The sequence below is a fragment of the Crocodylus siamensis genome, chromosome 5 (genome assembly GCF_052110815.1).
Source record: "Crocodylus siamensis isolate JL-2025a chromosome 5, ASM5211081v1, whole genome shotgun sequence".
NCBI lineage: Eukaryota > Metazoa > Chordata > Crocodylia > Crocodylidae > Crocodylus > Crocodylus siamensis.
In genome coordinates, this window is record NC_143399.1 from 48,548,398 (window position 1) to 48,566,516 (window position 18,119).

The 18,119-nt window shown below is 46.0% G+C and overlaps 2 protein-coding genes across 10 annotated transcripts in view; one reads left to right on the plus strand and one right to left on the minus strand.

Moving 5' to 3' along the window:
* Window positions 1-17,638, plus strand: part of PAPPA2 (pappalysin 2) — a 177,471-nt gene extending 159,833 nt beyond the window's left edge. For all 4 annotated transcript variants that reach the window (XM_090047138.1, XM_090047140.1, XM_090047141.1 and 1 more), the window contains 2 exons: window positions 7,989-8,087; window positions 13,217-17,638. In XM_090047138.1, the coding sequence (XP_089903264.1) occupies window positions 7,989-8,087; window positions 13,217-13,291 (174 nt within the window). In that variant the 3' untranslated portion in view covers window positions 13,292-17,638. The remainder of the gene's footprint in view (window positions 1-7,988; window positions 8,088-13,216) is intronic.
* ASTN1 (astrotactin 1) overlaps window positions 1-18,119 on the minus strand; it is a 278,304-nt gene that overhangs the window by 21,686 nt on the left and 238,499 nt on the right. For 2 of the 6 annotated variants that reach the window (XR_016442322.1, XR_016442323.1), the window contains exon 23: window positions 1,058-1,159. The exons of 3 other annotated variants lie outside the window; for them this stretch is intronic. The gene's annotated coding sequence lies outside the window, so the exon portion shown is untranslated. Of the gene's footprint in view, window positions 1-1,001; window positions 1,160-18,119 lie in introns of all 6 variants that reach the window. One more of the 6 variants, XR_016442321.1, reaches the window with a different exon arrangement.

An 18,119-nucleotide genomic window follows, 5' to 3' on the forward strand; every position in this document is an offset into this window, starting at 1 on the left:
GCACTGTTGCCCTCCAGGTCCTCTCTGTTTCTCAGAGCTGGTTTTATCTCTGTGTGCCTGACTAGTGCCTCAGGAGGGAGAGCAAGGGTGAGAGAGAAGGCAGGGGGGAATTGGGGGAAAAAAATAATAAAATAAAAGGCCCTCTGCAACAGAGGGGTGGCCAAGAAAAATATTTAATCCAAACAATGAACATTGTCGTTTCCTCCCACAGTCTGCATTCCCAGTCAGCTTCCATGGGCAGGCAGGAGAAGCCAAGAAATGCCGGGCTCACTGCCTTGCCAGTTCATATGTGTGTGTTTGTGTGTGTGTGGGGCACGCGCGTCCCGGGGACGCCGTGGTGTAGCATTACTGTAACTGGCTCCTGCCTCACCACTGCTTTCCCGTGTGCTGCCTGAAAGGAGGCCAAGCTTTTCTACAGGGATTAGTGGTTTAGGGGAAAGGGAGGGAGGCCTTAATTTTTCAGGCCCTCAACCAGAGAAAGAGGGACCCCTTGGGAAGAGAACTCAGCAGGACCGGACACAGGCATGGGCAAATTGGGCAGCTGCCCAGGGTCCAGACAGAAAGGGGGCTCGAAAATGGATTTTTTTATTATTAGTATTATTATTATCATTATCTCTGGCAAAGGAGGGGCTGATACTAAAAGTTTGCCCGAGGCCAGCAGGAGCCACCTGGTACTCAGGGATCTTGGGCCCCCAAGAACTGAAGAGCCTAGGATAACTGGGAACTTCGGAAGATCTTAGCTAAAAAATCCAAGTGAGTGAGGGATGTGCATTGAAATGCAGGAGGCAGAGGGAGGGATGGGAACAACTGGCATATTTTTGACATTGAATAAGGGTTTGACACTGAATAAGGGGCACCCTGGAATCTGCTGCCTTCATTTCACTGCCTCACCTCCAGGTCTGGTTCATGTTGCAAGGCACTTTGATAACTGGCAGCAGTTCCTTGGGAGACACTGCTTCCCCTTACAAGTCTAATTCACCTGCTACAGCAGTATGTAGTACCTGGGCTACTTCTGGCAAGGGTCATCAAGTCCTTGGATTCAGGGCAGGTTCCTTACCATCTGCTCTGTGGCAGCACAGGATATGCAGATGGTAGTGATGACTGAAGGATGCTCTCTTACATGCTTGGTCATCCCTGGCCTGGTCCAGTATCCCTCATCCTGTTGAGAAGATGCAGTGTTTTAGCTGGATAATCCAATATCTCAGGTCTAGCCATTGCAAGTTTCTTGATTCTGATGCACTGTTCTCCACTGCTGCTATTTTGGGCCTAGGCATCATCAGTTGTAGTGTGAAGCTTGCAGCAGTATAAGGTGGTTGTGTGTGTGTGTGTGTGTGTGTATGTGTGCATATGCTGTGGTGGGATGACGGGGTGTTTTGACAGTTGTTTTAACTAGAATTTGTGCTTGGCTATGCTTGCTCATCTCTCCTTCTGTTCCCAAATGGCACAGCTAAAGCACAAATACCTATGCTGATCTGCAGTTAAAGCCACATTATTGGCAATAGTCACAGGTTCCAAATGAATTTTAAAAAGGATTTGCTGCATTCAGGTATTGGTAGAGATCTTATATCCTGCCTTTGTTAGACTGTTGTAAATGGAGAGTCATCATACCAAAGCAGGAATGTGGACTCACTGGAGCTGGAGCAGAATAGAAATCACATGCAGCTCCCATCTCTGTTCGGCAGCCCAGAAGCTGATTGTCAGCTGGAGTCAGAAAAGAATGCTTCCCTCCTGCTGGTGTACAATTACATAATTGGCCAGGTGCGCTATGTATTTTTTTCCATCTTCCTCTGAAGCATCTGGTATGTGCCATCGCCAAAGGCAAAATATTGGAACTTGATGGATTTCAGGTTTGTTCCACTACAGCAAAACTTACATTCCTCAGAAAACATATTCACCCACGTGTCTGTGACAGCTTCAAAGATGGTGCTATTTATGACCATTCCAATTTATTTTTCGTATTCAAGTATGATCCAACCTGTTTATCTCCCTACTCCCCCATGTTTCTTGTAATAGGTAAGGATTTACCTGGGCCCCGAATCAACTGGTGGAATCCTACTGGTGATGGTGGTGGAAAGACCCCCACTGACTTAGTGGGAAATAGTCTGGGTCCAGGATGAGTATGCAGTTTATGCATCTCTAAAATGTGTAGGAAGCTTGGCTCACTTGGAAAGGGAACCGGCTCAGAGCAAGGCAGCCAATGTGTTCTGCCGTGATTTGAGGAATCTGCAGGAATAGTGGAAAATGTGTATTGCACAAAACCTTGTTCCATCCCTAACTTCTCCCAGGAGCATGGGATGAAACCACGCAACAAAACACTCTGAAATGCTTCTGCCCGATGACTTGTACAATCTAAACAGGCAATGTGCACACAGAGGAGCAGGGTGGGAAGTGGCATGAGATTTTTAACAATCCTTTCTTGGCTTCCTTTTTCACATGATTGTTTTGTGAATTTTTCTGTTCCTGGCTGGTCTTGTTCTGTAGCTTTTCGCCTGCTTAGATGTTCAAACTTAATCAGTGTCATTATTATTATTATAGCCCCTAAGAGCTGCAATGATTGGGAGGCCTATTGTACCTGTTGCTGCTTATATCCATCAGAACTGACAGTCCCTGCCCCATTGAATTTATAATCTAAATATACAAGATAGGCAAAGAGCAGGAGGGACAAGACAGCTGAGCTGATTGGCTGTCCTCCATCACCACAAATCAACAACTGACACACCTTAAGCTCTGCATGAGTGTTGCAGGACAGAACAGCTAAAGTAAACTTCTCATTCATTTGCCATTGCATTAGCTCAGTATCATGGGTTTCCATTTCTCCTTCCACCACTTAAATCCAAGCAAGTTGTTTTCATCAAGGTTTTTAAATATCATCAAATATTTCAGTGCATAGCTGACGGGTTTATTATCTCCCTTTTTAAAACATTGCATTTGCTTGCCGTGAATCCTAAATTAGAGTCAAGTGCAAGTCAAAGCTAGACTCCTGCTCAAAGCTAGACTGAAAGAGATGGTGCATGCCTTCCCGCCCCCAAAAGTTCTCCACTGGCAGGGATTTGCATAATTCTGTTATTTACAGGTCTAAATCTCTGTACTCTTGAGCCTGATTCTCCATTGCCTTGCACCTGGTGCAAACATTGACCCTTGTGCAAAGTGAGTTTTTGGCCAGCTGCAACCAAGTAAAGAATAAGGCCCACGATTATATTTCATAGGCGAAGAAGCTGATCAACTGAGGCTCTAAACTGCTCTGTTTTCCCTTTTTAAGATGATTGAAACCAGATACAGGAGGAAAAGCAACCAGCTTCAGTTTATCCCCATATAAAAGTTAACAGGAGTCCCACCAGCTTACTCTAGAACTGACTTTGGCTGAGGTTGTATAGTGACAAATCTCTCTTATCCCTGTCTACAGGGGAAACTAACTGCGCATTTGCTGCTTAATGTGTCACTGTAACACCTGCATGTAGACACTGTGACGGGATTTCCCCCCATGGTACAAGAACAGGGCAGATATACAGAAAACCTTTTTTTACAAGTCAAGTGTTGAGGGCTTGTAACAGGCTCCCCCCAGAGGTGGTACAGTCATCCACTCTGGCAGTCTTCAAAAAGCATCTTGACATCCATCTTGTTGGGGTCATGTGACTCCAGCAGTCTTTCCTGCCCAAGTGCAAGGGGGCTGGAGCCGATGATCTGTAAAGTCTCTTCCAGCCCCTAACAACTATAAAACCACAGGCGACGCGTAAGAGGGTATGGGGGGGTCACATGCCCCCCATGAGATTGGCTGCTGCCAAAGATGCTGCCATCTTCTGCAGGCGGTCGCTGCCTTCCTTGCTGCCAACATAGCCGCCAGTGGCAGTGAGCAATCCCGGCTCACCACTCCCCCCACCCCCAACACTGCTTGCGGTGGCTGCAGGCTGTCCCCCCTCACTGCCAGGGTGCCTCCCCAGTTGCGGGAGGCAGCAGTCTTTCATGTATGAAACTATGATGAGGAAACAACTGTTTAATAACTAAGAGACCTGCTGGGATTCCTTGCTTTGCCATAGACTTCCTTAGGCAGGTCACTTAGCCTCTTTATACCTCAGTCCCCCATCTGTACAATGGGAATGAATCCTCCCCACTCCTTTGGAAATGCTAAGTACAGGTAAGATGCTGGGGTGCTCAGATACTTGGAAGGGATGTGGGGTGACCATTAAGCCACCTCAATTGGAGGGCACAAATCTTGTTACACACTGCACCCTGATCTCTAGTGCCATGATACTGGAGGCCCCAAGGTCACTCAAGGGTTTTAGAAGTTCAGTGGCCCCTACAGATGTGTGAAGCATAGCTGCTTCTCAGGCAGGATGCACCTGGTGCTGCACAGAACACACCAATGCTATACAGCAGTGGAGGGTAGAGTGTAAAAAGGAATATCAGGCCAGATATACAAGTTGTGTAAATCAGCATAGCTCCATTCAAGTCAGTAGCTCCATCCTGACATACATCAGCTGAAGACCTGGCCTGTCCACCCCAACTGAGACTACAACAGGAAGCAAGGAGAATGTAATGAGCTTGGTTGGAATTTGGTCCAAACTCCTTGAGGTTAGCACTTCTGCTCCTGTCGAAAGCCTTTGGTCCCTCAATGAGACTGTGTCTCCAGAAAGAGCTTCGCTGTATGTCTCACTTGAAGGACCTAGTGGAAATGGTTCACGGAGAAGACGGAGCCTGAATTATCTTCAGTGTCCTGTCAAACGTTTTTAACATCTTTCAGTAAGAGACACAGGTCTTCAAGCCATGCTCCTGGCTCTTTCAGGCCTTCGATCCAATTAGTCATATTTTATTTTCCTGTCATCTGTTTTTCCAATGTAATTTTGAGCATGAGTTGTCAAGTTTCCCTAACAAGTGTTGCTATAGGAGCCTGTGTTTGTTTAGGGTGGGCTACAGTTTTGGCGGATTGGGGGGAGGAACAATTACTTCTAATAGGTATATAGAGCAAGTGAAGACCTCTTCTTATGCCCTGCCTCTTCCCTTCCCCTCCTCCCCCCCAGTTCCCATCCGTGGCCACTGCACACAAGTGATCTGAAATTCATTTCAGACCCATGCATCCGGGATGGGCAATTCTTTGCAATAATTATATGGAAACTAAATAAGAAATGGGTTTTGTTTTGCCAGTGAGTCATGACATACGGAGCAGAGTTGAAGGAAAAACTTCAGCATGGAATGTGGCAAAAAACTCACACCCAACATTTTCCCCTCTCTGGCACATGAAATAGTCCTTGTGACCCTAGGGTGCTGCAGTAGGGGGTTTCAGAAGGTGGGACTCTTCACTGTTAGTCAGTGCACTAACACAGGGTTGGGGAAAGTGTCATTTCTCAGGCAGGATAAAGGACAGAGGGCTTCACCTCTCATCTACGATCTCCTGGCACTTTTCACAAGAGTAGGAGTATTAACCTTGCACCTTGGTTCAATTCCAGCTTGGATAATTACATTCTGACTAGCTAATTCCCCTGGAAGTTTCACTTGGATCCAGTATTCTTCATTTCCTGCCCTAAACTGTTGTTTAGTGTTGCTGTTAAACATAGGCAACAATTCCTAACGCACTAAATATGGGTCCGACTCTGAGTCAGGAGCCCTCACTGCCAATCCCCGTCTGCCTCTGATGGCCACTTGCTGTGTAGCCCTAGGCAAGTCACTCAGCCTCTCTTCCTCAGCTCCCCTCTCTGTTAAATAGTGAAAATGCATCTCTCTCTTGGTAAGGGGCTTGAGAGAGTCAATGAAGGTGTAAATCCCACTGTTTAGTAATACTCAGTAGTGTTTGCCTTCTCTCAAAGAGGGAACTGCATTTCACTAATAGACAAAATTTTGGGGTGTGTGTGCAAGCTTTGTACAGTATCATGCTTCAAAGTTGGAACGCACTTTATGTACTGCAGTCCCCATGTCCCTTAGAAAACAAGCTGGGTATGTTCAAGGGGTGGAATGAGGATCAGACGTAAAGGAATATTTGGTCTGCAAGGTGATATCTAACAAAGGGTTTTGGCCATGCCTCTCCAAGGCTACTTTTCCCAGCCAGTTCTGTATCAAGGCCAAATAGATCTTGTAACAAAGGCAGTTGACTTGGATTTAGAAGATCTGGGTTTAGTTCCTATATAACTGATACTTTTTTATGTCCACAGGCAAGTCACTTATCTTCTCTGTGCCCCACTTCTCCATCTGTAGAATGACATTGTCTGCCTCCTGTGTTTAGACCATAAGCTGTTCAGGTCATGGGCTGTCTCTTCTTTGCATTTGCACAGAGTTTGCTTGGAGGCTCTCGGTGTTGCCAGTAGTGACAGTAGGGTGTCAGGCCACTGACTCATTGGCTTCCCACTTTCCTGGTTCTGATTCACCCAAGTACAAAATTACACCCAAGTAATTACAAAAATATATCCAAGTTGTTTTGGAGCCATGTCTGTTGTGCTTTCCTATCACCTTGTTGACAGAGGTAGGCAGAAGGAAGTTGCTAATGGCCTTTTGAGCTGTTGCCAGCGGGCCTTGCTCTGTTGAGGATGGTGACATCTGCCAGCACTTCTGTATTAGGGGAGCTCCAACAGTTGTGGCCCCAGTTCCACATTTTAGCGTCCCTTTATGTGGCAATAAGATCGCCATTTTTATGTTCTTTCTCTGCAATGCATTCCTTGGCCACACAGCAAGATCTCTGCCAACAGCCAGTGGGCCTATCACAATTATGTGTAACTGGAGTTTATTCATAAATTTCTCTGCTAAATAACTCTTGGTTGTAAATTGTTCCTGAACAGCATGTGGCAAATATTTTGAATTCATATAGCAATGTTCAGTTATGCATGTCACAGGCTCTTGTTTCTCATTCCTAATTGGTTGATTCTTGCTCTTGATTATTTGTTTTGCTTTCTTAATTGGATGACTCATGTAAATAATCAAAACAGTGCAAATTTTGTCTCATGTTTGTAAAATTTCCAATCAGAGAACTGTTTTGTTGGTTTAGGATCATATTTCGAAGTTGGAGATGAAAGTTCACTCCTTGTAAGTCATGCTTTTTTAGCAGAGACTTGTTTGTGATTTTTTAGTGGCATTGACATGGATGCATCCATGCAAACCTCTGGTGAATCTGTGTAGTACTGAGTGCAAGACTAATTTGGAGCTGAGGAACCACCAGTGCAAACCACATTTTAAGTGCAGTTATACTAGTGCATTCTAGTAATAAGTCTACAGTGCTGTAACTATGCCACTGCAATATAGGATAGGTGGGGAGTCTCAGAAGTACCTAAGTGATTTAGGAGCACAAACCCCATTGATTTTGGGGTCTCACTGACCTAGTAGAGCTAATTGATTTGAAAGTCAATGGGACTTGTACTCTTAAATCAACTAGATGCTTTTGAAAATCCTGTTCCAATCCAGGAATTTTACTAGAACAGAATGAAAAATTTATGAATTTATTTTATAGTGAATGTCCATGGGCTTTTATTTTGCAGTTCTAGTTCAGCAAAAAACTAATACCTTTTACAAAATTCTTTAAAAGGTTCCATGTAACAGGCTGATTTCTTTCAGAGGATTAAGTTTGCCATGCCTCTAATTATCTCTCGGAGGGTCCCCCCTCCATGTCCAGGCACAAAGCAGGGGAAGGATTTTGTCAGCCCCTTGGTGGGTGTTGCAAGGTGATGGAACAAAAATGGCATATTCACTGTCCATCCTAGCTTGCTGATCATCCACTGGCCACACATGGTCACATTACTCCTGCTCCCACCTAGCAAGGACTGCAAGAGTATGTGTAGTATACTAAAGTTGGTGGTAGATTTCCCAGAAGGAGGGGTGAGATCAAGATGGGAAGTCGGGTCTTCTGAGGTCAAGTGTAGTGTTAAAGGTGAGAGCACAAGTCACTAGGCTGGATCCTATAATGTTACAGGATCACATGAAAGCCTTATCAAGGAATGGAGGTGGAGTTTCCACTCATGAGCCAGAGCCACCACAGTCAGCCTTCACTCAGCGATTATCCTTTCTCTTCCTAGCCTTTCCAAGCAGACGGCTGGTGTGACACCATCAATAACAGGGCATATTGCCAGTATGATGGGGGTGACTGCTGCTCTTCCACACTCTCCTCCAGGAAGGTAAGTGAACATCTTACAGAAGACACTGGGGGACAGGCCAAGGGTCCTGCTTTAAGAGCCTATGATAGCCCATGCTTCCATGGGTTTGCTGCACCTTAGAACTGAACCTGCAGGCAAACACCTCTGTAAATGGGAAGCATAGTCCTCAGGGTTTCCTCTAAAGCTCATTGACGACCATCGGAATATTTTCTTTGGCCTCCGTGTGATGTGGATCAGAGCCAATAGGACTAAATGCGTGACTCGGCTTCAACTGACATGCATGGGACTTTATCCCATTCAAGAAATCAGTCCCTCTGACAGCATTTGATTATTACAGTGCGTTTTGGTGCTACCAGTGATGATGATGCCAAAGCCACCATGTTACATGACTCAGCATCTCGAAGATGCAGTGATATTTGTCAACCAACCCAGCCTAGAGCAACTGACTGGCTGATTAATGTACTTTCCCAGCATGCCTGCAGAACTTGGCCTTTGTTCTACGCCTTGGAAAACTCTGCCTGTGGGATGATGCAGAGGTATCTTTGTGTATGCATCCCAATGGGATCTGTCTTCTCCCAGGCCCAGTCTCCTTTCCTGCATTCCAGTTTGCACTTCCAAAATACATGGAAGAGCAAAACAAAGCTTAGGATAGTTTCTCATTCCAAAAATATGTGGATCTGGTTCTCTTCTTCTTTCCTTTATTACAGATACCTAATCATCTTTCCTTTCATCACAAAAAGCAAAAAAAACCATTGGAAATGTCCAAGTTTGATGGGAGGAAAAGGGCATTGCAGAAAAACAATTAGAGCAAGACACCTTCAGTTTTACCAGGATGTCTTACAACAAGCACTGTGGTTACACTGAAGGGTGTCACTGAATGAAATCCATACAATTCTAGTCACACTGGGGATGAACGTGGGTGGGGTAGACAGCAGGGGAAATAGTGGAATAGCTGTTACTTAGAGCTATAGTGAATCTTCCATAAAGGAGCCAAATCAAATGGTTCCATCTCCTCAGAGCCACTGGCTTAGAGTATCATTGCAAAAATTAATGGCATCACTTTACTTTTATGATCATAACAGAGAAAGAGAGAGGAAGGGGGGGAGGGGGGAGAAAGAGACAGAGAGAGAGCACAATACTAGCAGGAAATAAATGCCAACTCATACACCTTTCCATGAGGTCAGGCAGAACGAACCAGGCATGGCTCTGAGTAACAATGGATCTCCCTGGGAGTGTTTCCTTCCTTCCACTGTGAGAGCCCTCCTGCTACTAATTTAGCCACAAAGTGCAGCAAACTATTAGGTGAAGGTCAAGGACTAGAATACTTGGAGTACTGCAGGCCAGGCAACATGTACTGACAGCTCAGGGGTGAGGCCAGTAGTATAGCCAGAATATCATGCATAGAGCTAGAAGGGCAGTACTTTAATAGCTGATGCTGCAGGTTAGGATAAAAATGCATGAGCAAAACTGGGGTGAGGAGGGTGTAGTTCTGTAATAGGAAAGAGCATAGAGCACAGTAAAGGTGCATTGACAGAGCTGGGGGGAAGTACTGTAATAGAAGGGGTGGAATGTCAGTATAGTGTGCACTGGCTGAACTGGGGTAGTCAGTGTTATAATACTGGGCATTAGCCAAGCTGTGCTGGGGGAAAAGGGGGGGCATTGTTGTTATAGCAGAAGGTGAAGGTCAGAATAGAGGAACACTGGCAGAGCTTTACCTGGGGTCCTCCTGCTGCTCGGAGCCTGACTGGCAGCTGGAGCATGGCTCCAGCTGGCCAGGCTCCATTTTTGAGCGGTTCACACTGTCCCCTTATATGCTAATCTGCTTTTTTGCACAGGTTTTTTTGACCCCTGGCTATCAACCCCCCCGCCCCCATACACACTGCACCCTTGAAATGTGAAGAACAGCTGAATGTGTGGTATGTGGTGCCACAGACATGTTTACAGTGCCACATACCACACAACCCTGCTTGCCTGGACATGGCCCCTGAGGTTGTTTTGTGAATCATGTGTAGATGTTTGCACACCTAACAGTGCTGATGGCACCCCCCTAAGTGGATCTTATAACACCCCAGGGTGCTGTGACTGTTAAGAATAATCACTGGTCTAGAATCACAAAGGCACACCTTGGGAGGACAAGGACCAAGGGACACAAGCTAACTGAGGGAAAATTTAGGCTGGACATAAGGAAAAACTTCTCTTCTGTAAGGGTAACTAGAATCTGGAACACACTCCCAGCAGAGGTGGTGCAGTCGTAGTACTTGGAGGTGTTTAAGAGGAGGCTGAATAAGCACCTTGTTTTGCTTGTTTGAGCCCAATAACCTCCTGCCCATGACAGGGGACTGGACTTGATGATCTTGTAGGTCCCTTCCAGTCCTTTGATTATATGATTTGAATATTGCTGGTAAGGATAGTGACAGATAGGCAGAGCTGGTTCTTGTGAACACAAAAGTCAAGCTTGAGGTGGATGGGGAGTCCAATGCTGTACTGGCAGGAATATTATTTACAGTAGACGCACCTTGCCCAAGCCGTGGAGGGCAGAGCTGTACTAGCAGGGGCTCCAGGTCATGGTAGAGGTGCATTAGCCAGCTGGAAGGACATGACCAGAATAGCAAGGGTAAAGATTTCACTAGAGGTGCATTATTCAAGATTTGGGGGGGAGGGGGGTGGTCATTGGTGTACTAGCAGCATTGTGGGACAGGATAGAGGTGTACTGGCTGCTCAGGAAAGAGTCATTTCTAATAGGCAGGGGCTGCAGGTCAGGAAAGAAGGACACAGGTCAAGGAGGATCTGTGGCATAATAGGTGGACTGCAGGTCAGAGTAGAGTTGCACTGGCAATGTGAGGACTCCATGCTGTTATAGCAGAGAGTGAAGAGCAGGATAGAGGCATATTGGCAGAGCTAGGGCATCAGAGCTGCAACCGCAGGTGGCTGAAGATTCACATTCAGTTTCCTCGTGGTGGGGGGAGAGAGGGGGTGGTCAGCAGTATTTTAGTACTGATGCAAATCAGAATTGGGGCACGCTGACAGAGCTGGCATCATTGCTGTTGTAGCAGGGGTTGCATCTCAAGCTGCGTGTGGGATGAGTACTACAAAAGCAGGGGTATGGGTCCTGTTTGAGAAGCACTGGCTGAATCAGAGATGTCAGCATTAGGAGATGCAAAAAAGGACATAGGCACACTGGCAGCAGGGGCATGCAATCAGTGATTTAATCCTAAGGGGTGTAAGTCACTTTCTGTTAGAGATGCATTGGCTGGGCAGGGAGTGTCGGGCATGTAATGATAGGGGCTGCAGTTCAGGATGAAAAAACATAGGCCAAGATAGATCAGGGCTGAAAGTCAGGATAGGGGCAGGTCAGCAGCAGAGCTGGTGGGTCAGTAATATAACAGCAAGGAGTACAGTTGAGCATATAAGTGCACTGACAGAACTGTGGCCAAGCTGTAAGAGCAGGTTTGGAAGAATCTGGACACAAGTCCTTTGCAGGGATGGGTTATATGGGATGGGGTGTCATACTTTTAATGCTGGGGGAAAGTAGTATAATAACAGCACTGCAGGTCAGGATAGAGGCACTCAGAACAGGTGGGTCAGTGCTGGAATATCAGAAGGCAGAGCTGGGGCAAGGGTCAGGGTGGGGGTCAGTACTATAGCACACATTTTGGTTGGGGCATGTTGGCCAAGATGGGGAGGTCTGGGCTGCATCAACAAGCCCACACATCTGGGTCAAGTTGCCCTGGGGAGGTAGGGGTGGGATATCAGTGCTTTGATAGCAGGGACTGCAGGTCTGGATACAGATGCAGTAGCAGAACTGGGGGGAAGCCAGGGGGGAATCTATGCTGTAACAGGAACGACGTGTATTGCAGAGTTCTGCTGAGGAGCTCGCACTATACCTTGGCTAGAGCCATGCACTACTATCAGTCCTCTATGTGCATGAGTGTCAGCATTCACCTTTTATGGTGATAGATGAGTCAAGAGCTGGCTGCTGGGTGCAGTCCTTCCATGCAGGCTCATCCTTTTACTTGGTGTTAGGTGAAATGGAGCATCATTACTGGATTGGCTTCATATTTTGCAGCTTGTGCAAGAAATTAATGTGTGTCTGGGTGGCAGGATTAAGGATAAATTCCTAACAAACTGCTGCTACTGGGAGGAGACTTAGGAGTGATGTGGTTAGGACATTTGAAACACTTATAGCTGAAGTAGTGGATACATCCTTGTACCAAGATCTCACGCCCTGCTTGGCTGGGGATATTAGGACTCTAAACCTAAGTTGCATGTACAGTGGCTTACATTAGACAGAGTCCATCCTTGCCTTTTCATTGTCTTTGTGGAACAGCATCTCACTCAAGCTGCCTTCCTATTCCTTGATGTGATAACTAGCAGGGAAGAAACCCCAAACACACCAACCACTGCCACAGAATCAAAACTGATCAAATCCCACAAGCCATAAAAACACATCTTAAAACTAATTGGTGCAGTAATACCTCCCACTTTGGCAGACAGCCTGAAATCATAGCACTGAGAGAAGCCCTCTCCCTGCCCCATTCATCTCTGTGGTTGTTTACTCTGACATCAAGTATGGCTGTATTTTGAACATGTAGTTAACTTCATGAGGCTACTGAGCATGGTATCTCATACTAGTGGAGGTTATATTGTTGATGGGGCTTGGAAGAGCCCTGGTATACATGCCCTGCTTCACCCTCATTCACTCAGCTCTGCCCTCAGCTCTGTCTGGATGGTACTCACCAAGTGACCCCAAACATGAATAAGGCTCTGTGTGTGTTGCTGTATTACACAGAAAAGCCCTAACTGATCTGGGCTGGCTCCTATGTTGGCTGTCAAGGTGACCCTCCTTGCCTAATTATAAGCCTGATCCAGTCCCTACCGAGTCTGAACAGACTCCAGTTGACTACAGAAACACTTGGATGAGTGCTCTTGCACCTTCAGCTGGTAGTTCACTGACAACAACATTAGCCTGTCCTGCCTTTTGAAGAATCTTCCCTTCTGAGAAGACAGATCTGAATGTATTAAGGCCATTGTTCTTTATAGCCTGACCCTCTTGATCCTCATGGTGTCAGTTGAGAGGCTGTAGTATGGATTTTATGCACCCATTTGCTAGGCAATCCTGCAGATTTTCTCTCTTCATTCCCTTCTTTCAGGTGATCCCATTTGCTGCTGACTGTGACCAAGATGAGTGTACCTGCCGGGACCCAGCAGCTGAAGAGAATCAGTAACAGCATCACGAGTGGCCTCTGTGGGCAAGGCGAGCTTAAGAGGAATCAATGGGAAACAACCGGAACATCAGGAGGGTGAAAGGGGCTTGTAAGAAGAAAGAGGAAGTTTGGGAGGAAGAAACTGGATGGGGTCATAATAACAACCAGGATACCCTCTGCCTTGTGGGCACACACAAGAGGAGGGGTGTGAGCACTGGTGAAAGTGGAGGAACGAGCAAGGAGATGGTTAAATGAGAGTGGGAGGATAAAGAGGCTCAACACACAGCTACAGCCCCTGCCCTTCCCATCACCTCCTTTCAGAACGGAAACCCAGGCTAGGGGCCTGATCCAAAGCCCAGTGAACTCGACATGGAGGCTTTCCATGACTTCAGCGGGCTTTGGAACAGGCTTTGAGCAAAACAGATGAGAAGCTGCTGCGGACACTTTGTTACATTACTGTATCAATGGTTCGCCACCTATGAGTGTGTGTCCGCTGCTGCTCTGAATTTTGTCACTACTCACTTCCTCTACTGTATAGGCTTCTTTTAGCAAGGTCGAGGTAGTTGTGATCTCTTTGCAAATATTTAAACATAATTCTATATATAAATATATATATTATATATATATATATTTTTGCTGTTTATGAAGCTGAGAAAGAATACCCTTTGTCGCGCACATGCTGCTGTGAAATACAAACCATTGGAAAAAGCAAGGGTCGGGAATGGGAGGGAAAGGAATAGCTCATTTTCCTGGGAGGGAGCGGGAAATAGAAAAAAGAGTGGCCAAACAGGTCTTTACTTCTACAAAGAGATGCCACCCAAGTGATCCGAAGTTGGAGGCAAATCCTGAATACTGAGCACCTACAAATCCTAGCCGCCAGTGACATTTGCAGGTGCTTATCTTCACTCAGGATTTAGCCCTAATGTATTATTTGAGATGCAACCGTTTTCTTTGATACCTTCACTAAACACTACAGCTGACCATCATTTTATTATGCTATGGTTACTACCATACAATAGTGCTGTCACGCCAGGATACGCAAGGCTGGGCCACTATTCTACAGTACTGTCATACAAGCAATCTGGAGCTACATCATCATCATCATCATCCTAGTCATTTCTTTCTTCACTGTCTGCCTCTCTCCTCCTCTGACTGGTGGGGACCCAGGTTGAAAAAGAAAATGACAGAAAGAAAAAATGGTCTCATCTCCTTCTGACTTGCTTTTGGATCCTGGGATCTCCCTGTTTCACTGATGATGCTGACAAGGTCTTAGAGTAGTGGTTTTCAATCTGTGATCTGCACACGCCTGGGAGTCTGCAGACTATGTCTAAGAGGTCCATGAAAGATGATTATGATCAATCAAACATATGTGAAGAATACCCACCCTTACAGTTCAAAAAGGTTTGCACCTCCATTTGGATTTTTTTTAGGAGTCCTCAAATGAAAAAAGGCTGAAAGCCATTGTCTTAGAGGACCCTGAGAGCCACAATGCTGAGAGGTGCTGCATCAACTGAAACCACTTCCCTGGAGAAATGTGGTACCTTTTCTTTCTTCTTGGGTTTCTTCTTTGCTCATCCTCAATTGCCTTGGCTCATACCACAGAATATCAGGGGGGCCCTTAAGCTTCTTCCTTCTGTAGGTCACCTGTGAACTTGCTCAGATGAGCTGCTAACCAAGGAAGATGCCAAACCACCAGGCAGTCTGTCCTTTGCCCCAAATATTACAGGTTGCTTCTGAGGGACTGTAGTCAGCTCACTAGAAACAGCTGCCAAACATGGACTCTGAGGGTCCATCTGAATTGTCCCCCACATTTGGGATTTTTCTTCAGATCTAGTATTTTGATGGGCCCTATTTTTATGTACAACAGGAAAGCAACTGGGAGCCACTTTGCAGACACTAGGAGGAGCTGGAAAGGAGACAGCAAAAAAAGGGGACAGAAGGATAAGGGACAGAAAAAAAAGGAGAGTAGAGAGAGAGATTATGCCTATCTCAGAGACTCTCTACTGTTGGGTCAGGGCTGAAGAATCGTCTGGACATCACAGCTTGCCCCATTTGGATAGTCTGTCAGTATTGAAGGAATGAGACAATTCAAGTCAGGCCCATTTGTTTGTTGAGGAGCTTATTCAGATGAGGAGCATATGGAGTGAGAGTGACACTCTGTGGGAAGATTCGGGTATTTCAGATGCTGATAGTCTGTTCCTATTTCTTTGGCTGCTTTTTGTCAGGCATCTCAAGAGAACTTCTTAAAAGGTAAACCCCTTTCTTGGTTTTTTTATTTTATGGGGACAATTATAGTTCTTGGTTTTCTTCTCACTCTCCCCTGTTCTTCACTTGGGAGGGTCAGGGCATGTACTCAGGCTCAGGGGCCCAAGGGAGGGCAAGTTAGCCTGTTACTTCGTGTAACAGCAGGGCTGGTTGAAAATTTTCTGTCCAAATTATTGTTTGATGGAAAATTGGGTTTAAGATTGAATGGGCTTGGTTTTCAAAGGGGGTCTGCTTTCTTCAGGGACTTTTGACTTTAAAAAAAACCCAAAACAAAACAGTTTTCTGCTAAAAAAAAGGCCTTCCTTTCCCCTCCCAGGAAAAAAAAAATTTAGAAATGCCATTGCAGTGCTTCCTGGGGGACTTAATTCAAGTGCCTCTATCCTCCTCTCTTCTCTGGCTGATTGGCCAAACTACATCTTCCAGTGATTCACTGTGACCAGGACTCCTATAATAGACTGTTAATAGTACATCACAGGAGATAGCCTGGCGAGGTACCAGGAGAGTTAGGTTATGAGGCATCCAAAATGCAACTCTCATAAAGCACCCTAGCAGCATTTCCAAATCTGAATTTTTGGCTTTCACCCTTTTCTTTTTGAAGGCAGGTATGGGGGGAAGGATGGAGAGGAAGGGAATTTCCAATTAGCTTTGCTTAACAGCCCTAGAAAGTGTTGAGTTGATGGGCCCATCAACCCACTGCCTTTATAGTGTTACAGGGGAGATTCTCTGCATTCTGCTAGGTCACAAGATCACATCTTTTTTTTTGGTAACTGCACAGTATCCAGCCCCTTTCTTCAAAACAAACAATGATGGGAGAGCAGGGAAAGACCCGTCCCTAGCATGAGCAAGCCCAGCTCCACTGTTGCGAATGGAGTATCCTGCACTTAGATCAACAAGGTCGAATCTTGTTCTCAAGAATGAGGAATCCCAGCTCCTCAAGACTGATGCCAGCAGTCTTGGTGTGATGTCATGGCCTGGGATCAGGCAGCTTGCAGTTCTCCTAATGATGACACTTCACATCTCCTGGGTTTATCTGGTGTGACTGACTGCAGAGTGAATGTGGACATCTCCGATCATGGCAGAAAACACTGCAGCGAGATCAGAAACCAAGGTGAGAACCCAGCACAGGGGTGCTGAAGATGCCAGCAGAGAGAGATCATTGCCATCACAATTCACTGACCCAGTTGTCATGGCATAGTTCTGCTGGGGCTTGCCCCGGTCTAACCTGGAACAGAATTTGACACCATCTTCTGTATTTTGAAATTTCGGTGACCACTGAATCCAAGTGTCAGTCTTGGCTTGGGTGAAATGAGGCTCATCGGGACTTATTGTTTTTGCATCATTGTGCAGAAAAATTCCTGTGAGAGTCAAGGACAAAGAAACCTTGTTTCATCAGACTTTAATGCTGGAGAAGTCAGCAGCATCCGCTCAGTTTGAAGCTGCTAAGCTAGGGTCCACCAGGGAGAGATGCATCTTGTAGCACAGCAAGTAGATTGATAAGGCTCTAAAGGCAGCAAGAAGGGTCCTGTGTGCAAGCTGGGGATTTTGGAAACACTGCTGTGACTAAGGATTTGTGGCGTGAGGGTGACACTCAGTGGAGAGACAGGAGAAATTCAAATAGCTGCTTTCTATTGCATTTGCCCTTTCCAGCCTGATTTAATAGTGGCTGTATTCACCTCAGAAAAGATGGGCACTAGCTAAGCCTTTCTGCCTAGTCCAAGGGCCCTGTCACTGATGATTGTTTCTTATGGATCAGATGAAAAAGCATCACTCAGCTTGTACAGGGAAGTGCCCTCTGGCAGAGAGGCATTGTGTGAGGTGAGACTGCTGTGCAAAGCATGTCTCTTAGGGGCACAGCCTTGTAAGCCAGGTGGTGGGGCAGGGTTAGCACAACAGCAAGCCAATCTGATGGGAATTCCAGTAGAGATTTTGCTTCTCATGACTCGATAGCTTTTCTGTACCAAGAATATCGTTCTTTTATAGCGACACTGAGCGTTTTGTCCCCTTAGGGTTTTATTCACAACTGAGGCTGCTGCTATTTTTATTTTTTTGTATTTGATAATTATTTTTTATAAAAGTCTATGAAAATAAATAATCTTCTCATCCTCTGCCTCTTCCTCCTCCTCATCACTGAACAGAAACCACTCCCAGGTAGGTAGGGGGAACCCAGTACCAAAGCTGTAGAATCACACACTGACTCTCAGAGGGGATGGAAAAGGCTCCTACCTCCATGTCATGGGAACTGGAGTCAGTGACCCAGGAAGTCCCTTCCCATCATATGATGGGTGGCAGCCAATATAACTTCTTGTACCACAAAATTTCATCTCAGAGCCAGGTTTTGACATTAGCTTAATGCTCAACAGCTTTAGGACAGGAAAATCCATCTGAGCCTGGTGGCCTATCAGGTTACTGTGGTCAGCACACAACAGTTTATTAGCCAGCAGTACACAAGGGACTGATGTGGCCAGCATCCATCTGCCTTTGATTCCCTAGCCTGAATAAGCCAGTATCCCTACGGCTGAATCAGCTCGGGCAGCATCTGACATGAGTTGAGAGCAGGGCTAGCACTCACACTTCTAGAGCCATA